Raw genomic sequence first — 22,342 nt, 5'->3', positions numbered from 1 at the left:
TATAGGTGAAAAAGATTCACAAACTCACAATTGTTTGGAAAACAAAGTTTTCAAGATTTGCAAAATCTCAGGCTCCACAAATGTATCCATCCCTAGTTGTCATGCGATAGATATGATTCAAAAGCCTGTCTTTAAAAGAAAATGTTAAGACTTCCCAAACTGTTGAAAACATCTCTGAGGTCATTATAACTGAGGACAGAACTGTTGTTTGGCTTTCTTTATGCTGCAGATGTTATGTTTCAAAGTCAACATGAAGCACATTGATTCTATTTATTAGTTATGTAAGGCATCACACAATCAGTATGACTAATCGGAACAAAGGTTTTAGAGACTAACATGTACAGTACCTAATTTTAATTTTGTATAATATGCTGATTTGTCATTATCAAGCTCTAAGAATAAACCTTCGTTTGACCTAGGAGTGTAAAATATTTCTAAAATATGCTTAGTAACTTACAGCCTGATGCAACTCCCAGTGAAGTCAATGACAGTTTTTCTATCAATGAGACAGAATGGCTTAGTGGATAAGGCATTGAACTGGGGATCAGGATTCCTGAACTCTGTTCCTGGCTCTGCCACAGACCTGCTGCGTGACCTTGGGCAGATCATTTCCCCTTCTGTTTCCTCTCTTTCCTATTGGCATACTTTGTTTTGTATTTTTAGACTGTAAAGACTTTGGGGGCAGGGACTGTCTCGTTACGTGTTTGTACGTTATCTAGTGTGACAGATAGTGCAACCCAATGCAGTATCTTTGGACCCGGTATTAAATTTATGAATGGTTTATGTAGGTTTGTGTCCTACTCCTGGGGGAGGGTTACCACAGCTTCTGCATGAACTAAAAACAATAGGGGGTGACTACCCCTGGGATTGTAAACAACTTTGGAGAAGCACTAACTCCTGGGTGATTTGCATATACTGGTTCAAACTGGGTTTTTCACAGACCAAGCAACAAAGAGAAAACCTGGGGTATTTAAAGAGTGAGTTTAAACAGACTGAAGGGCCTTCTTTCTGAGTGAGCAAATGGTCAGGATCTTTGATCCTGAAGGACGAGAAGGGGTAATGGCCTACCACATCCCTGATGTGGAAGATGGGCGAGTTCTGGTATGATTACTAAGCCTTTAGCGAGTTTTATGGTTTTATCTGTTTTCTCTCTGATGCTTTGCCTAAAAATAAATATATCCTGCTGAGAAGGAGCTGTGTGGTAACGTATAACTGCTGGCATATGCTGGCTATTCTCCTTGGCAAAAAAGCAAGCATGGGCACTGGCCATTAGGCAGACTGGCTTGCTGGGGATATCACAGTGTATGGCATAGGTCTGTACAGCCTTAAACCTTGGTCAGAAGGGAGTGGGACATGGGTCCATACCCAAGTCATGGCTAGAGGCCTTAGCATGACTGGCACTTTTGTGAGGTGACCATGGGAGTGGGGGGAATACAGAGGTAGTTATCCAGAAACTATGGCATCTAGCCCAGAGGTACTCCTGTAAAAATAATAATAATAATAAATAATAATTACTCAGTGGGAGTTGGATAGGTTCATAGGAGAAAATAAAAAAGCTTTAAGAGTTGTTGCTGGTTTACATAAACTCGGCATTCATGAACTTTTCTATTTTTTAGTGGGTGAATTGGTTGCTAAGAAACTAAGTGGTTATCAGCCCTGGCTAATGACATTATTTTAAATATATTGTGGAAACAAATTAATTTTACCTTAAAACCAGGATCAGATCTCATTGTGCTAGCTAGAAGCTGTACAAGTAGAGTAAGAACGGTCATTGCCCTGAAGTGCTTGCAGTCTGTTCTTCTTCACAGTTCAATTTAAATGTCATCAGCATTGTTAGAAAATATAATCCTGGCCCACACATTGTAGAGTAACTGATGTTTATCCGTAAGATCAAACATCCATTTTTTTCATCTCAGCAACAGCATCAAACCTTGTGTCCAACTTTTTCTTCTGTTGAGGAAGAAATAATTTCTATCATCTGATGACTACATAGTGAACTGCTAACAGCAAAGCATTAATCATATTGGGTTTGTTACAAAAATAGTCAAGCTTTGGTTTTCTCCCTCAGTGTTGAACCAATGAGAGATCCGCTAATTTGGATGTATTTACAAGTTTTTACTGTGACATTGGCATGTCCTTACCTCACCTGCTTCTCATTACTAAATTACACCACTGTTGGAATACACTGACCACAGTTTTATTTAAATGACTTACACATAAATAAGCACTAATCATCATGTGGAAATCCATCTTATGCACGCCATCTTGAAAATTCATCCCACACTAAATTCTATCCCACATATTCTGGAGTAACAGTGATTTATCAGTTAGGGAATAACAGCCTATGCCCTGTTACCTGTCACCTGTTCTTCTTTCTCTGTGTGAATTCAGCCCTAAACCATCCCCAGATGAAATTTCAAAATGTGCCTAAATCACTTGCAATTTAAGCACAGTATCATATTATTATGGAGGGAAAATTTAAAAATATTTGTGTTTTAAAAAAAATCTGTTTAATCTGGGACTACAGCCACTAATATGTATTAGTCAGAATTGTATGTTTAATGGATGGTTTTACTAGAGGGCACAGATAAGATAGTTTGGGTTCATTAACTGCATTTCCATACATTAACAGGTTTGGATTTCTTTTACATTTAATCTTAACTCTGAATGTTTTGGGCTTATAATGCTTGTTTTGGCAATAATTACATCATTCTTGCAATGCTTTTTATTCCAAAATATTGATATTCTCAACCTCAAGTTCATCTTAACATAGCTTTTGTCTGGAACTAAATCATAAGGCCTAGTGGAGAATGCCTGCTTCCTAGTTTAACAATAAATGTTACATACCATGTAGAAGCTGGCTGCTCATTTGAACTCTGAAGAGTTGAATAGCTGGATAACTTCTCTTTAGTTTAATTAATACACACATACAACAACATATTACTATTCAGTTCAGTTATTAAATAATAGTATTGTAGATGTTTCCATTGGATACATTTTTTCTAAACATTCTTGCTTGAAAATACAATCTTCCTGTAAAACTTGCATTTCAAGTGTACAAGACACAAATTTAAATCCAGAGAGTTGAACACTCAGACTCATTTGATCTTTATCTGTAAATTAAATATAATTACCCTGAAATAGATTCTTCTCATTCAGACTAGCTCATCAGCCTTTGCAACAGAGTTCCTTGGTCGCAGGGGGACTTGATACTGTACCAACCACAGCTGCTCATCCAAACCTTAACTCGGTACAGCTTCCTCAGGAACAGATGAGACAGAGACAACAGCAAATTCGACAACAGCGACTCCTTCAGGTGGGGCACTTGGTTGTGTTAATAAAAAGTGTATTTGGGGCCTTATTCTCTGAATCAGGTAGTGGCTTTAACCTGGATCTCCCGTGTCACAGGTGAGTGCCATAACTGCCATGCTGTGGAGTTTCTCTCTCACTCCCCTTTCTCCTAATCTAGTGAATAATTATTTATACAAAGTGGAAAAGAGCTCCAATAGGAGAGATTGAGAGAGTCTCATCCCAGAATAGATGATAGCCTCGTGGTTGTTCTGGGGTCAGTCTCTCTCTCTCTCTCTCTCTCTCTCTCTCATTTTGACCAGAAATACCAACCTGGACCTGAAAAACCTCACAAGGAATTAGCATTTTTCAGCAAAAAAACATTTTATCAAAAGATTCATGATGAGCTATAAATCAGAGAGTGTTGCCTTTTTTCCTCCCCAGTAACCTTCTCTTTGCCACAGGATACTGAGCTGCGACAATCTCAATAATCATGGCACAATATAATTTATATTTCTAGGTTATGTGTATTCTTATAATCAAATAGTGTAATATGCCAGACTTAAAGTAGGGTGGAAACAGCCCCTGTCTATAATATTTTGCATAATCTGATTTGATGATGTATCCTAATTTGGCAGTTAAATCTCAGTTTGGCAGTTAAAAACCAAAACACCACCCTGGGATTCACGTAGAAGGAAAAGCAACACACATTAAAAATATTTTGTATTCTTGGTGACTGGTATAATTATTTTCATGCTTTCACTCTAATGCAGTGGTTCTCAACCTGCAGGCCACTTGCACCCAATCAGCACATAGCTGCATCCCATGTGACATCCTCTGGGCCATACAGGTAGTATATATATTGTATAGCTGTGGCCCACATAACACACAGAGAGCATATGCAGCCCACAATGGTAAATAGGTTGAGAATGGGTAGACTTATGTGTGCATACAGTTAATAGTTGAACATACCAAATAGATAGACTTTGAATCTGTTTCTGCAATGATGTTTCTTCAATAGATATTATGAATGTTGTATTGTAAATATTCATTATTTATCGTCCAGAATGTGGCCGGCACTGTGCAAATAGAGAGAACGGCAGGGTGCAGCTCCTAAATATTATAGTGAGGAACACGCCGTCCTCAACCAACACTAAAAACATACACAAATCATAGCTTAGAAAGATAAGTTAGTGAAAAAGCAAACTCCATGATCTATATCCCTGGAACAGTGAGAGCTGCTATGCCTTCTTAAATAAAAAGGCTGCTGGTGCTGCTGTTATTGCTATTAATCATTTGTATAATATAGCAGATTGTACCATGTTACCATGACAATGTTCTTTCAGTTGCAGCAGCAGCAACAGGGTCAGCAGCAGGCACTTGGTCTTCAAGCAGTGCAACCACAGCAGCCGTTGGTAAGCAGGCCTGTGAAAACCAGCTGGTGTAATGTGGGTATGAGGGGTACTTATGGGGTAGGTTTTATTTCTCATGGAAGTAAAGCAGTCTAGGAGCAGTGCCAGGAAGTGTAGTATAAGCTTACTCAGACTGCTCTGCCTTCGCATATCAGTGCTGATGTGCACAATCCTGTAGTTCCATCCATGGTCCTCTCTGACAATCTTGTCAAATGGTGTGGTCGTTTTATGATGTGCTAAGACAGGTTACCCAGTGACTATCTTTCTTTTTTTCTTTTTAATGTAAAGACCAGATTTGAACATCCGTCATGAAACAAAAGGCTTGTGTATTAATCATTTGCACCACCTAGACTACCTAAAACACAGCATTTTAGTTTATCTTTTAAAAACACTAGTTCTGGGACTGGAGTATCATGAGCTACCCAGTCACCCTTGGTTGTCAGGGTTCAGTTATATTGGGGAAGTTGGAACTGCTCTTGCTCTCCTCAAAACTTTGATAGATAATTAATGGATGCCTGCTTCTATCAATCTGGAACCTTTCATGAGCACTAAATTCATGTAATTATTTTAAATTCATTAGTTCTACAGGCTGAGTATATCATTTCAGGGTGTGTATGCTGATGATCGGCGTGATTTTGGAATGACCATACAGCTCACATGCAGTGATTATCCCTGACCCGGGCTGATAAAGCCTTTATATTGCACCAAACTATCTTAGATTTTGCATATGCCACAAACTTAAGAGCAACTTTGTGGAAATGTTTGAGAATTTTAAAAAAATGTTATTGGAACTCTCTCTGTTTTACTTTATTTCCTTCCACCTGTAAAAACAGTTGCTCAAGGACCCTGAATCCTATTATGCAGACCTCGGAGACAGAGATAAAAATATAACTAACATATTTTAAAAATCTCTCAAATTCTTATTTTTATTCTAGACATTAAAATGTCACTATTTCAAGCTCTCGTATAAAAGCAAGGGCTGATGTACCATTGGAAAACTGTGAATCTCTTCATTCCTGGGGTGTAACCGATCATTTATTAGCCTAGAAGGAGTAAGATACCTGAACTTAACCTTTATTGCACCAGGACTGAATGTTGGCCATATATTTTGTATATACTATGTATTTTATATGTTTCCTCATGGTATTGACTATGCAGAACTCAACTTTATATAATGTTTTTTGTCATTGCTAATGGTTGTAACCTTACATTTTTTTATATGGATTTTTGTTTTAAAACTTTTATGTGAAAGCAGGATAACATATATTATTGAAGCCAATTCTGAAACTGTGTGCACTCTAATATGAATTATAGAATCCACTTTGAATTCTAAGGCACTTTATATTTTCCTTCGCCAATTTAAATATATTTGTATTATATTTACATGATTGATGGGCTCTTCTGATGGCTGATTTTAAACAGTGAAAATTCCACTCTCCTATTTAATCAAAAACACTAGTTTGTAGCGTAATGCCTACACATGACTTTAATACAGAAAAATGGATTTATATCCTGTAGAAGTTGTTCTCTTGATGTACAGCTAATGTGTACTAAACGGTTAAAATATAGTCTCTCGTGTGCTTTGGTAACTAAGAAATAGGTGCTTGTTGCCTAACATTTCAATGTGTACAAAAAGGATACAATATTGATTTAGTTTACTGGAGGAAAGTCCCATATACAGAACTTGATTTGTGCCAGAACACTCTGAAATGCTATTCTGATGTGTTTGTGAGCAGCCAGAACAGAGTAATGGCATAGTACCGGAAGTGTGTTCTGGCATATTGTCTTTTCTTTTTTTTTAAAGACTCGAGCACACAGTTAATTGTGTAGAGAAGCATTTTCCTGATTGGTCATGTATTGCAGTTGCATAGAAAGGACCATCTAATCACAGTAACTTTCAGAATATTTCCTTGTTAGTCTTAAACTGTAGCCTTTCATTACATCTAAAATATGAAATGTCTTGCTAAAAACACATGAATGACCTGGTCTCTTCCCGTATCATCAGGTAATTTTCTATGAACATGTTATTTTAACATATACTACATTTGTATATTTACACTGGAATTTTGAGAGCCTACTATACATGGTCATATGTGCCTTGTAAAAGTAGCTAATTAAAGGAACTCAAATTAAAAAGATAAGCCATACAAAAATGTGGTGCCTACCAAAAGTGCCAGGTGAGAAACAGGTTAGCAGTCTAAATGAGCAAGTTTAAAGAAAATATCAGCCCTTAACACTAAATTGTGCATCCAGAGTTTTTGAGTTTAAGTTTATGTATTCTAGGGAACCAAGTTACCCAAATTGCATTGTGTTTAGTTTGGATGTTAGAGAGTCTAGCCCTTTTCTTAGGTAGCTGGTTTATTATCATAGCTGTAACTTGTGTCTTTTGTCTGTGTCAGCTCCTCCTGAAACTCCAGTTAGGAGCTGAAGGTTGTAACATATAACATGCAAAAACTACTTTTCATTAGATTTACAGTATGATCTTTGATGTGATCAATGTCTTTGAGCTCATAAAGTGATAGTGATTGCGACATGTACTGTACAGAGAAAGTGTTAATCATCTTAGAGGCAGAATCACAGTCGTCTGCCCTCACTTCGGGCAGTGAAACATAGCAGGGCTAGCCTTTCAATGAGAAATTTGTTGGGGAAGAATCAACCTGGCTTTTAGAATTCTATCTATTCCAATCTATTAGAATTCTTTGCGGGGGTCAACAAGCATGTGGACAACAGTGATCCAGTGGATCTAGTGTTCTTAGATTTTCAGAAAACCTTTGACAAGGTCCCTCACCAAAGGCTCTTATGCAAAGTAAGAGGTCATGGGATAAGAGGGAAGGTCCTCTCCTGGATCAGTAACCAGTTAAAAGATAGGAACAAATGATCAGTTTTCTGAACAGAGAGAGGTAAATAGTGTTGTCCCTCACAGGGTTTGTAATGGAACCAGAACTGTTCAACATATTCATAAATTATCTGGAAAAGGGGGTAAACAGTGATGTGGCAAAATTTGCAGATGATAAAAACCTACTCAAGATAGTTAAGTCCAAAGCAGACTGCAAAGTGTTACAAAGGGGTCTCACAAAATTGGGTGACTGGGCAACAAAATGGCAGATAAAATTCAGTGTTGATAAATGCAAAGTAATGCACATTGGAAGACGAAATCCTAACTATACATATAAAATGATAGGGTCTAAATTAACTGTTACCACTCAAGAAAGAGATCTTGGAGTCACTGTGATAGTTGTCTGAAAACATCCACTCAATGTGCAGTGGCAGTCAAAAAAGCTAACAGAATGTTGGGAATCATCAGGCAAGGGATAGATAATAAGACAGAAAATATCATATTGCCTCTTTATAAATCCATGGGACACCCACATTTTTAATACTGTGAGCAGATCTGGTCGCCCGATCTCAAAAAAGATATATTGATATTGGAAAAGGAACTGAAAAGAGGAACAAAAATTATTAGGGGTATAAAACAGCTTCCATATGAGGAGAATTTAATAAGACTGGTACTTTTCAGCTTGAAAAAGATGACTAAGGGGACGAGGATGATAGAGATCTATAACATTTACTTTCTCCACACCAGTCATGAAAGGAGTGTTGTTTACTCCTTTTTATAACACAAGAACTAGGGGTCACCAAATTAAATTAATAAGGCAGCAGGTTTAAAATGAACAAAAGAAAGTATTTCTTCACACAACGCACAGTCAATCTGTGGAATTCTTTGCCAGAGGATGTTGTGAAAGCCAAGACTATAACAAGGTTCAAAAAAGAACTAGATAAGTTAATGAAGGATATCTCCATCAATGACTATTAGCCAGGATGGGCAGGGATGCAAAACCATGCTTTAAAGTGTTCCTAGCTTCTGTTTGCCAGAAGCTGGGAATGGACGACCGGGGGCAGATCACTTGATGATTACTTGTTCTGTTCATTCCCTCTGAAGCACCTGGCATTGGCCATTGTCAGAAGACTGGATACTGGGCTAGATGGACCGTTGGTCTGACCCAGTATGGCTGTTCTTATGTTCTTAATTAACATACTAGCAAGCATATTGGCAGAATTAATGAGTCCCAGGGAGAGGACTGGAGCTGGGAGAAGGCCAGGGTGGAAATTACTCTTTGCCCCAGTTTTAGCATTGCTGAAGTAAATCAGAGTTAACATTGGTTTGGAACCATGGCTAAAGACAACCTACTATCACCAGCCAGGGCCTTCAATGGACAGGATCTTCTTTGTATTTTCTTGACAGTGAACTACACCTCCCAGCTGTTTGAAGATATGGGAGTCCTTGCTTCATCAGCTTCACTTTTCTTGATCTGTCTCACACATTTACAAGGTATTTTTGGTAGATTGACTAGAATGTTGTTGATTTTCAAGGATAGACTCAATTACTAGAACGCTTCAATTTCTAAAAGATATTTATACTACATGTACATATTCTCCAATTTCTCCCACCATCAATCATGGCAGTCCTATCTGGGTGTTGGGGAAGTGTTATGGAGTGTGGCTTCCCGGTAGTGACCCCTGCTGGCCAAGCATGGCACTGCCAGTGCTCCCTGCCTCAGTTTCTTTCCTTGAGGTGGGTCTCCATACCCAGGTCAGTGTTGGGGATGTGGCTTAGCTCTCTAGCCAAATCACAACAGACATAACCTCTTTTGGAGTAGCAAAATTATATGTAATTAATGAAAAATTTTGGATGCTTCTGTTATCCTCCTAATCATACATTAGGCTTATAGTCTGGAAAATATGAGCATTCTGCAGGTCAACATGAAGCAGTCCAGGGAAATTGCAGCACATGATAATTTTTCCCCATTTTATTCACTAGGAAAAAATTATTACATTTCTCAAATAATAAAATCCTCTTCTAAAGTTCTGCTATTGGATACTGGATCCTCTGGAATTTCTGTAACAAGAACTTTTTTAGGAGCAATGGTGGGTTTTTTTTTGTTTTTTGTTTTTTTAATCAAAACTACTTGACAGCAGAATAAACCAGGGAATGTAAAGACCTGCATTCCAACCCATCTAATAATGTTTTACATAAATATAGATGATGATAATTGTGTATCTTTCCGGAGGGGTAATAGAATAATGAAATATGAAGTTTGCAAGTGCTGCCAGCATGCATAGTATATGTGCTGGAGTGGAAAACACAAGTCAAGTGACAAGCGTGGTAGTATTTCACCACTGGAGATCAAGGAAACTTTAAAGGACTGTTTAGAAAATACAAATAATATTTTGAGTGGTAACCTTTAGTTTTAAAAACAAAAGTAAATTCGTGGTCATGTCCTCATGCAAACGGGAAAAGTTCAAAGGTGGGGTGCATGTGTGTGTAAAATAAGTATGAAAGGGTATGTCTATATTGATGGTGGCACTGTTGGCACCACCAGATTGATTCTGCGGGATCGATTGAGCAACAGTGGAGACTTGCTCAATTGATCTGGAAGTTGACGCCATTAATCCATCCCCCAAAAAGAGTAACGCTGCTTTTACGGGAGGGTATTTCCTGTCGGCGCAGCATAGTGGGGACACCGCGGTAGGTAGACGTTAGGAAGTTGATGGGAGATACGCAAGCTACTCTACGTTCTTTGGTTCTAATGACCGGAAGGACACCTCCTTTCTTCTCCCCCCCCCCTTTTTTTTTTTGGTTCTCATTTGGTCTAAGATTAAGGAATATTACCCTGTTTTGCTATTTACCTTTGCTTGAAGCTGTAGGAAGCTGGGACTGGAAACATTTTTCTTTTGTAACCTGGTTTACAAAGATTGTGAACCCAAATTCCAAGGAGGGGTAGGCTGGCAGTTCTATCACAATATTTCTTTTGCAAAGCCTTTCACACAAAAGATATTCTTATTGAGTGAAGATTTGACCTTCACCTAATGGTCTGTTTAAGCTGTATTTGCCTGTGTCTGCTCTACAGTGTGCTGCTTTGGCAAAGACTTCTGTTGGTGAAAGAGATGAGCTTTCAAGTTACACAGACCTTGTCTCTTTCTCCAACAGAAGTTGGTCCAGTAAAAGATATTACCTCATCCCTTTTGCCTCTCTAATTAGATTATGGAAAGCTTTTGAAGCCTCAGTGCTTTGGGCATCTAGAACTAGATTGACATACACTAGAAAATTTAATGTAGAGAAACAATCCTGTATTGGCTGGCAGGGATATAGCAGGGCTGATCTAATACATCTTTACCATATATCACTTCTTTGCATTTGAGAAACATTTTAAAAAATCACTCTCCTCCTGGGAAATGACTTCGGTATTAGGCAATCCTATTGATGATCTGTGCAATGTACTTTCATTATTGCAACTTTTGAAGGCTAATGATGGCTGATGTGCTAAATTAATGGGAAAAAATCTTTTTGCATTATGGTGTTCCTAAAATAATAATGAAGATTAGATTAAATACCAAGGATACTTGCAAACACGGAGAAATTATGATGGAATCCTGGGACATGTTTTGTTACCAGAATATATGGGCAGTTACCTTTTTGTTTTAAAACACTTAAACTCAGCATGAAGATAATTTTATCTCCTGAAATAAATATATATTTAAGATCTATTTTGGCCCTTGCTGTTTTGTCTCCTTAATGACTGTTAGGTCTCAATCCTACAATAAAATGAGCATTCTTTCCCTGCTCCTACACTGCACTTAAGCACATGCATAAAGGTAAGCACATGAGTAGTACTTAACAGATGTGCTTAAGTGTTGTGTAAGATCAATGCCAGAGTGCTCAGCACTTCATAGGATTGAGCCATTAAAGAGCAATTAGCCAAATTCTGGTCTCTGTTACACTGGGGTGATTCAGTGGACATTCTCTGGATTTACAGCAGTATAATTGAGAGCAGAGTTTAATCCAGAGATTTTACAGATAGCCTGAGCCCATTGTACGGTATCACCACCATTGATAACAGCTGAATTTTAATGTGATTGATGAATTTTCTCTTTTTCTGCCACATATTCTAACTTTCTGCTTGCTCTGATGTCTGAGACATTGCAATTTATAATGAGTCTTTGAGAGAGTGACAGAAGTAAGAGAGAAATACAGTAATCTTTCCAAATATACAGTGAATATTCGTTGCTTGTTTTGTTAATTTAGGGCCCAATAATAGTCATTTCCAAGGTTTCCTTGTGTGATAAAGGGTTTACAGTCTAGTGTTTGGAAAACTGAAAGGAAAGTATCACTTTTAAAGAGAGGGTTGACACAATGCAAACATCAGTGTAATTAAAATGCATATACCATTGTAACTTCTTATTCTAATGTGGAAGAATAAAACTGAGTTTTACCAATTGAAACTAATCAGAATAACCTTTTGAATTCAGGTATCAGTGCGGACAAAACAATTTACTCAGTTTCTCCCATCCTGTAATCTACTTACTCAAGTTGCTATTAGTTGCATAAAGGAACATCTGGAGTTGGGGCACGTTTTCCTTGTTCTAATTCAGCAGCTTGATTTGAAGATATATTTATGATCAGATAACTGGAGATAAAAGCTCTTAATAGAGAATGTTTTTTCTTTAGAACTGCAGCCAGAAGTTTGGAAAATAAAGTGGTGCTAGTCCTACCGCGTCTGTTAATCTGAAACCCAGGCTCCTATGTAGAATTGCTAGGCAAGCAATGCATGTTGGTGGAAAGGCTAGTATAAGGCCAAATTCTGGTCTTGTGCCAGTATAGGTATACAGCAACTTCACTGAAGTCAGTGAAAGAACATTGGTGTAATCCCAGAGTAACTGAGAGCAGAATTTAGCCTTTTAAGATTTATCTCCTCCCAGTTTTCTACTGGTGTAATTCCATTTACTTGAAAGGACTTGCACCTGATGCTCCTTGGCGTAAGCGAGATCAGAATCAGGCTCATCATTGTTAATTTGTTTCACATGGGCAGAGTTGATCTGATCCTGAATGGTGCTGGACATCCTCAGTTCCCATTGAAGTCAAAGGGAATTGAGAACACGATCACCACCTAGCAAGTGGTGTGCAGAACCATGGAGGATCAAGCCATTTCGTGCATCTTTAATTTTATTTGAAGTAGTCTCATGGTGGGAAAAATCATCTTTTCCCCCTGCGCCGCCTGTCAGTACCAGAATTTTGTTTAAATATTACACTTGATTGAAGTGCAATTGTTATTTACAAATGATACAATCAAATAAAACAGATCTTTTTATCAGCTTTGGACAGGCAGACGGTAAAACCACTTAAAGTACTTTCCTGGATGAATGCCAGCCACTGCAAAGATAGGAAAGATGGATGGTCTGTTTGCAGAAGAAGACTAAATCTATGGCTTGTGTCTGGCTGGAAGCACGTGTAATATCTTATAACCAAATGTGAAATTTAAAAGGTTCCAAGGACTCAGGAAACACAACACTCTTTGTTCAATGTGTCTTAACCATTTATTATAAGAAAATTTGTCATGTTCTGTCATCATAGATCTTCAAAAATGTCTCTTCCTAGTTGCTTTTGTTGCCAATTGCATATGGGATTTTCAGGAGGTCAGATGGTTTTCTTTTCTTTTTCACAGTTAACACTTACAGAAACAGAAAAGAAACATCTGTTTCTCCCTAGGGTGTGATAGGAGAGTATGAGCAGTTTTGACTTCCAGAATGCGAAAGGCAAATACATATATAAATTCTCCAAAATTAGCTCTTTCTCCAGGGAACAATAGCCTCAGTGACGGCAGGATCAACACAAGCTCTATAGCTTCACTAGCACATTTTGTTTTGTTACGTAGACTCTTCTATCTCCTTGTCTGCTATTTTCTGTGCATGCCCAAAGTCTCTTGTATTGTGTTTGCAGTACTTCCCAGTGTCTACACTGCAGCTGAGAACATGCTTCCAAGCTTGGGAAGACAGACAAGTGTCAGCTCTGCTTAAGCTAGCATGCTTTTTTAAAAAGAAAAGAAAAGGCAGCATGGATGGTGGGTGGCTTGAGTTAGCTGTCTGAGTATGTTCTCAGGGTTTCTGGGTGGATTTGTATCCTGAAGCTACACTTGGCGACATTGCTATTTTGAGTGCACTAACTCAAGCAAAGATAGCACTTCTGTCTATCTGTGCTGGGAAGTAGACTCCCAGCTGCAGTGTAGACATATTAGTGACACCAGTGGGACACCAGAGATTTGGAGACATAAACTGGAAATTAAAGAGAGGTGATGAAGGAGGAACCGGAGAGAGACTGGAAGAGGTCCTGGTCTGTTCTCCTCCTCCACTGTCTATAAGAGGTGCAGTTCCCTTGAGAACCAGTGTGATAGCTGTTGGGAGGCTTTTCAGGGTATTATACATATTCAGTCCTGATGTTTGTTACCAACCTCCAGCCTAAGTAGTAAGCAGTTTGTGAGCCAGGTAGTCCAGGAAGGATTTCCTGTGTCTCTGGTTCGTTAATACCTATGTATACTGTGATATGTTAAATTCAGTGTGCTAGTTATTTTGATATATATAAATTGAATTTTAGTGTGTATCTTAGCTTTCCCTTTGTGTTTTGAGAGATGCATAGACTATGCTCCTTTGATAAGACGTTGATGTGTCATCCTGAACTGTATGAGCATTTTTCATCTTCTCTGTTGCAGTTTCCAAGACAAGGTTTGCAGCAGACACAGCAGCAACAGCAGACGGCTGCTCTAGTCAGACAACTCCAGAAACAGCTCTCTTGTAAGTATGCCCATCTATAAGAGGCATCTATTTTTCTGCAGTTTCTTTTGCATATTTAAAACAAGAAACATGAAAATGTAAGTACATCATGCTATTGACACCTACAGTTCTGAGAATGATGTAACTGCAGGCACTGAAAATCAGATTCGGTACATGACAAGAAATATTTTTTATTTTATTTGAAATAGTGGAAAAACTTCCACTCTGTTTCCTTTTTTACTTTCCTCCTCTTTTATTTTTTTTCTTTCTGGAAATTTTAGTACATTTAGAAACATTTATTTTTGATTGGAGATTTTTTATTTCCCGCAGCACATTTTTTTTACCCTTTTCATCCACTGGAAAAGGTTTGAGAAAAGTGGGAGAGAAAACATTTTCTCTCACATCTTGAATTCCCTACCCGGCTTTTATCTCCTCACTAGAAAAAAAAAATGCCGCCCCCCCCCCCCCCCAAAAAAAAAAAAAAAAAGTGAGGTGGGAAATAAAAATGAAATTCTTCTAAATAAATTGAGAGTTTTCTAAACAAAATTTTTAGAAAGTTTTTTAAAAAAATTTTCAAAGTGAGACTTTTTGAACAAAGCAAAAAAGGTTAGTTTTCTTTTGAAAATTAAAATTTCAACCAGGGCTTATGCAAAGACTTACTTTTAAGAGACTGAAAAGGTTGAGGCTTTAATTTAGGGAGGAAATGAATAACGAAGTTATATAACATAACATTGTACTTAGAGGATATATTGGGCACATCTTTCTGAGAACAAGGTTACAGCCAGTGAAATTGAAAGGCAGCACATTTAAAACTGATATAAAGAGCTGCCACTTTACACAGCACATTAGCCACCTCTGGTGCTTATTGACACACAACAGTACTGAGGTGAACAGCATTCCTGAAAGCGTATAAGATGTATGTGTCTAGTGAAAACATCCTAATTTACATATTATATAGGATTAAAAAATGTAAAAGGAATGTAATACATATTATGCTTCAGGATATAAACCAACTAGAGAGCGGTGGGGGTTAGGAAAAAACATCCCCCATGGGCAGGTTATTCCATTAAGGATGTCTAGCACCTTCCTCTACAGTAGTGCCAGAGACATGATATAAAACCATATTCCCCCCTCCCTCCCCCCGGTCTAATCCAGTATGGCAACTATTGTGTTGCTAAATAAAAATATTAGATTTTACTGTAATCATTTATTTTAAAAGCTTAATTCTTCAGGACAGGTCAGTAAATGTAAGATATAAAATATACTGAGTACTGGGCCTGCTATGATTACCAAGAATTGGGGCATTCAAATTTCCAGTGTTGTTCAGTGCCACTGAATTACCCCATATTCAGTGCCTACAAATCTTTATTTATGTATCTATTTTTTAAACAGAAGCATTATTTCAGCAGGACCAGTCCCTATAAGAACTGAGGACAGAGCCTCTAGTTGAAAAATACGTCACTAAATTACTATTCAAGTGCATATTCTGGATAGATACTGACCGCTCATGTCTCCCATAGAATTCCAGACAGAGCAGAGGTTGCTCAGTCCTTCTAATGATTAGGCCCTACATTTTTAGAAATAAGCTAGTGGATTTTTTGTCAGAATACTAACTTTATGGATTGATAAAACAATTTAAATACTGTGCTGCTGTTTTCAGTCTAAAAAGCTGTTCAAAACATAAACACATGTTTATTCATTGGCAAGCTTTTCACTGAAGTTTGGTCTATCTGTGGCTAGCTAGGTGTCAACCTATTTGTTAATGGAGTAGCCAGTTCAGCAGAGAGATGTATGCTCCTGTTGTATTAATTTAAATGAAATATATAGCTCAAAGGTGCTAACATAATTCAGTCACTGTAACATTAAACAGTGTTAACCAAGATGCAGGGTTTGGTATATAGAGACCTCAGCCTGCCATGACAAACACACTATTAAAATCCTTTTAATCTTTTATTAAAGATAAAAGACAGAAGGAAAAAACAGTTAAAGCATGTGAAATGTAAAGTATTTAATAAAGCTTTCATTTTAACAACATCCCTTTTTTCCCTTTCCTTTTAGCTGGAGAGAGTTTTTAGAAGGGAAAAATCCCTTGTTTGATGGACTTTTAGATGATATCGAAGTTGGTAATAACTGTTCTTTGGGGGAAAAGAGAAGACGTTGGTTAAGATGGGCTGGAGCTGTTCTTCTTGCTGTTATGATTTTTAAATTCTGATCCCGTTTTATCCCAGGTGGTGATAAGGGATTCTGCTGGAGCTGGTAGGGTGGCAAGGTCATTTGGGTACCTCTCTTTGGCCTGGTCTGGTCAAGATATCTCTCGGAATCTGGACAATGAAGACCTGGGATCCCAGGAGGTTGGGGGGAGGGGTGGAGTTTGCTCCAGTAGCCAATTTTTCTCCCAAAGTCTCTTTCTTTAAGGACCCACAAAGTGAATGGTGGGCAGACTAGCCATCCCCTCATTATTTTGCCCACTAATTAGGTCTAGATTCCAACACATTAATTTTGGTTCTGATTTCTGGTTCCACACTTCTTTTGTTTACCAAGCATGATCTCAGTTCAGACCTTGAGTTGTATCAGCAGGCCCTTTTGTTTGGACTAATTCAATCTTTCTGTCTCCTTTTGTACATTTTCCAATCAACATTTGTTGTATATTATTGTGGCATATTATGAACTTATACTCGCTTTTTTCAGCTATACTCATAATTAGGGTAAACCTCTAGCCCCAGTTATCACAATGCCCCTAAAGTCAGGGCTGCAGAATGGACTTACACTTGGGTCCCAGAGGAGAAGTGTTTTTCATTACTAGTTAAGAAAAGCATTTTGGCAGTTCCATTATTTTTTCTAACAAAAGGCAAGTATCAACATCCTGCCATATCAAGTATGTGTGATTAGGTAATATTGTTTTGAATGGCCTCATTTATGTTATGCAGAATACTACCATTCCAGGGTTGCTTCGTATACAAGATAGCAGTGCCGGAAAATTTTTCTAAACTACATGCAGAGGGGGAAAAAAAAAAGAGGGAAGAGAAGAATAAATATTGTCTACTAGTAATAGCCAGTAAAGTGTTAGAATCTCATAATGTCGTATTTTATAGTTTAATTTGTTTTTCCTTCAAATCCTTATTCATAAGGTTCAGGCTGGGAGCAGGAGGAAAATATAGGTACAGTAGTTACCAGTCTGCAGTCCTAAATTAGCTGGAGTTTCCAGACTTAAAAAATCATGACCCCACTGAAATCAAAGGCAAAGCTCCCATTGGAGTCAGTGGGGTCAGGATTCCACCCCATGAGTGAAATCTACTTTGATATCTTTTTTTCTTTGAGATTACAGGTTTGGTTGATAAAAGTAATAGAGCTGATGTAATATACTTAGACTTCTGTAAGGTGTTTGACTTGGTACCACATGGCATTTTGATTTAAAAAAAATAGAACAATATAAAATTAACATTGCACACAATAAATGGATTAAAAGCTGTATAGGTCTCAAAATGTAACTCTAAACAAGGAATCTTCATTGACCAGGTCTGTTTCCAGTGAGATCCCACAGGGATCGGTTTTTGGCACTATGCTATTTAACATCTTTATCAATGACCTGGAAGAAAATATAAAATCATCACTGCTAAAGTATGGAGGTGACACAAAAATTGGAGGAGGCATAAATAATGAAGAGGGATAGGTCATTGATTCAGAGCAATCCAGGTCGCGTAGTAAAATGGGTGGAAGCAAACAATATGCCTTTTAATGAGACTAAATGTAAATGTATATATTTGGGAACAGAATGTAGTGGGTCTGTATTGTTTCAGTCTGTGTACAGATCCAGGATGCCCTTTTGCACTGGTTCACATTTGGAAAGTTTCCTTCAGAATGATAAGAAATAAGAACTTGGTGCTCAATTTTTCTTCATGCAGGAGAGTACTAAAGGGGATGAAATTTCCAAGAGATTTTTCTTGCAAAGATTTTTGTCCAGTTTTTCTTTTCTTTTCTTTTTTTTTTTTTGGGGGGGGGAGAGTGGGACCAGGGTTTACTCACCCACAAATCCTGCAGATTCCCCCAGGGTTCAACCACCCACTATTTGTCATCACCCGTGACTCCACTGAAGCCAAACTGCCCTAAGACAATCCTCGCCTGCTTAAAGGCAGGCAGATCCCCACCATGGAGGAGGCACAGCACAAAGTAGTTATTGTCTGGGACCATATTATCTTTTCTCTCAAATCTAGGGATAGGGAAGGACTTAGGTCTATCTGCATTCATGCTGCCCACCTGCAGGGCTTGGGAGAGGATGTGGAATACTTTCTTGGAAGCACTGAGACACCATTTCAGAAAGGGGATCAGGGAGAGACAGGTGGGGAGCCCCCCCTTTTTTAAATGAAAGGTTAATTCTGCAGAAACTGATGAGGCCACCAAAGATATGTGGGTTATCCAGGAAGACAAGTATTATAAAGTAGTCACTTTTTTTATTTTATCAGTTTAGATGTCTCATTTGTTTGCATGCAATTATTGTTTGAAAGTTCATCTTAAAGACCCATCCTGCAATCCTGGGGCAGGCAAAGCTCCCCTGGAGTTTTCTTTGTGGTGGGTGTGCAGAATTCAGTCCTTAATTTGCAACTGTTCAACATTGAAAAATCCTCATTTTGTGAATGGATTGCTCTGAGACTTGTTTATTGCTTAGTATGGTGATTTGAAAAATAGGTATTTATTTCTTCATTTAGTATTATGTATAATGCACACCACACATGCAAACACTTGCTTTATTTTGTCATTTAGGTAACCAGCCACAACAAGGGGTGAACCAATATGGGCATTCTTCACACTTCTGAATCTGGAAGGTGGGAACAAAATGTGTTATGTTTGCACAGAAGAAAAATCAAAATTCAATGCACTAGTTATTGCTAGAAAGCAAATTTTTAATTTTTTCTCTTTAATTTTTTTCAATATGTATTTTTGTGCTGCACTTGATGTGAATATGTAACAAAGTGAAAGATTTTTTTTTTCTTTTCTTTTTTTTTTTTTTTTTGCATTTAACTGGAATTAAATGTATGGATTTGTGGGCCTATTTGAAGAACACAGTTGTTGCAAATGAATTTGGTGCTTTTTAGGGTACTGTTACTTTTAAAGAGGATAAAGAATGTTGGGTTTATTTATTTGTGGGAAACATTTTTTCTTTTTTTAAGAACTGCACTGGACCAAACTACTGAATTGAAAGACACTTCCGATTTTGGCATAAAGGTTGATTTGTTCATTAAAGTGTTCTCCTCTTAATTCTTCAACAGTAAAATTAGCATTGATTTAAATCATATTAATTTTGACTATGTCTGTAATTTTCATAAGCACTTTATAAAGTTCTTTGTTTAAAAGTACCCAATTTTCTCTTTCTTTCATTGTGAAAAGAAGGTGCTGAAGTGGGTTTCTTGGTTGTATTAGAACTTCCTAAAGTTTATATAAAAAGCCACAGTGTAATGTTAATAAATCTACTAGAAGTAGCTGTGCTTCACATTTTTCTTTTTAATGCAAAGCTCATTGGCAGTGAACCTTTTGAAGGGTACAAAATGTAGTAACAAAGGCCTGGATAGCCATAACAGATTTCGCTCTAAATCATTTAGGGCCTGAACAAGTCCTTCTGAAATCTGATGGCAGTCTTTCCATTGACTTCAAAGGGAATTGGATCTCTGGGTCTCATGTGCTAGGTTCAATAAAAGCCTCTTTCCAGATTTTGCCCTTTGGAAGCTTGTGCCAGGATGGAAGAGACCCCCCCTCCCCCAAATCCCTTTTGCTGTTTCCGCAGTGCTCTAGCTGAGCCTTGCATCTGTTGAACTTCCCCTAGATGAGTTCTTCCTCTAAGAGATGTATTTATTATTTATTTTGTATGGTAAGTACTTAAAATTTTGAATTTGCTTCTTAATGTTGAGTGGTAGTCTTTGTTGTGTAATGCATACTTCATTTATAAATTTGGAGCAAAAGCACAAGTAAGTTATACATTAAATTTATTACAAAGAGAGAGAACTATTTTAACCTTGCTCAAATATGTGGTATATTTGTTCATACAAGAGTGAAAAAAAAATCAGAATAAATTTACTATCGGTTCATGTAATTTAAGAGTTATTCAACATGATATTTTTTTAGAATTAGATGCACAAATTTTGAATGTGAAACATGCAGGGCATTTAAAAATATACGGGAATTTTGTTCTCATGTTGTATATTAACTCATCTTTTCATCTGCCATAATATAAGTGTACGATATGGTATCATAGTCAGATATTCATTGAATAGAAAAAAGTCTACATACAGCAAGCATTGTAGAAGAACTGTATGACAGCTCAGATAATTAAATTTTCATAAATAGTTTAGTGTGGAAAACTATAATATCAATAATTTGTATCTAACTCTGACTTCCACACGGCAAAGTCTTACCCATGCAAGCAACCACTAGGATGGGTCAGCATCTTTACTGAAATAAAATTCTTATGAACTGTTTTGTACTGCTGTGAAAATTATTTAACTAAAAAGTTCTTGACTTGACTATCTCAGTTGGTATGGACCCTTATTGAAAGAGAAAGGCCACTCATTCCCCTAAATGACTAGGTTGTCTGTTTTGAAAAGTTAACGTGTCTGCAGTGGGGCTTTGTGGTTATAATTGCAGGCAAAACTGGGAGATGCAGGGATACTTAGTATTTTGTTTGTTTACAAATTAATGGCATTGAGAGTGTCAGAAGCACAATACAATTTTAACCGTAATTTCTCTTTCATACTTGTGTTAAACAAACAACAACAAAAAACCAGATTACTGTATAATAAACTTTCTGTAGTCCCAGGGACATAGTCAGCAAAAGTATTCAAGGCTGCCTGTGTCTTGCAAAGCCTCAGAAATTCTTGGGTCTTGACTCTGCTTGAGTCCAGGTTATTTAGCAAAAAAAGAGGTTAAAACGAAATCTCTTTAAAAACAAACAGGCTGGCAATTTTTTGATCCTAAGGTTTTGGAGGTGGCTAGGACGCTCATGCAAACAACATTGTCACCAACTCATTATTCCTAATTATTCTGAACCTCACAGCAAATCAGAGTAACTGTCCTGTGTGACTACAGACAGGAAGATTTATTAACCCCACGTTAGTGGCAGGTCTTCGAATGGGCCTAATTTTTTGCTGCTTTTTAAATGAAAATATGTTTTGGTTTCCTGTGTGCTAGGATGACTTCCTTCCACTGTCCCTTCAGTGGTTTACAACGGACATTGGATTATTTGTTAATCCTTTGGGTTTACAGTCCTTTAAGTGCTCTTCATTAGCTGCTAAGGGCATTCCTGAGATTAAGTAAACAGAATCATTTAATCCAGCCAATTTCCCTCTACGTCCCATCAGTAGTAGGGAAGAAAGGAACAAGCAGCTATCACAAACTTCTGTATGTGGCTGACCTCAGGAAGTGACCGATCCACCACGGAAAAGTCAGCTAAAAATTAGGCTGTGGCCTCTTTTTAAAGTTCTTCCCCAGCTGACTAAAATTTAGTCAAATGGGGTAGAATCTACACTCAGATCTTGGGTACACCCTGACCACGTTCTGCTTGTCAAGAGCCTGATAGAATGACCTATGGGTTAATTCAATAGATGGGTTGAGTGGTCTGTTCCTTTGTTAATGTACAGGGGTTTCTATTATGGGGCCTCTTTTATGTGTAATGGCTTATACTTATTTTGTCTATAATAATTTTAAATATTGTGTGACATTTTACTGATGTAAGGTACTAGGATAGTGTTACATGGCAGCAACTGCTCTACACTGTTTCCCACATCCAACAGATTTTCTGTGGTTACTGCTACAGAAGCTAATGTTTCCCACAGAAGCATTAATTTCTGCTCTGCAATCTATGATCCCTGTTGGAAAGGGTCATAGAACTCCAGTTGTGGCCATGGGAACCAGGGGCAGCAAAACCAGCCTACCATGTTGCTAGTGTGGAAAGGACCTCTGGGAGTAACACTTACGGGCTTCTGCTCCATGCATATGTCCCAAATCTGTGAGTTTAGGCTCAGCATTCCCTGCAAATACTCGGGTTCTGTAGT

General features: G+C 37.7%; 1 protein-coding gene across 1 annotated transcript in view; it reads left to right on the top strand.

Annotated features, from left to right (window-relative positions):
- Positions 1–19,654, top strand: part of MED12L (mediator complex subunit 12L) — a 266,607-nt gene extending 246,953 nt beyond the window's left edge. Inside the window, exons 41-44 of the mRNA XM_067551717.1 lie at positions 3,160–3,316; positions 4,635–4,703; positions 14,243–14,324; positions 19,062–19,654. Coding sequence (XP_067407818.1) covers positions 3,160–3,316; positions 4,635–4,703; positions 14,243–14,324; positions 19,062–19,114 — 361 coding nt within the window. The 3' untranslated portion in view covers positions 19,115–19,654. The remainder of the gene's footprint in view (positions 1–3,159; positions 3,317–4,634; positions 4,704–14,242; positions 14,325–19,061) is intronic.
- Positions 19,655–22,342: the final 2,688 nt, after the last annotated feature.

Source organism: Emydura macquarii, unplaced genomic scaffold (genome assembly GCF_026122565.2).
Source record: "Emydura macquarii macquarii isolate MOO-44397 ecotype Brisbane River unplaced genomic scaffold, CSIRO-AGI_Emac_v2 contig_18, whole genome shotgun sequence".
Taxonomy (NCBI): Eukaryota; Metazoa; Chordata; order Testudines; family Chelidae; genus Emydura; species Emydura macquarii.
This window is presented reverse-complemented; position numbering and strand designations above follow the sequence as displayed.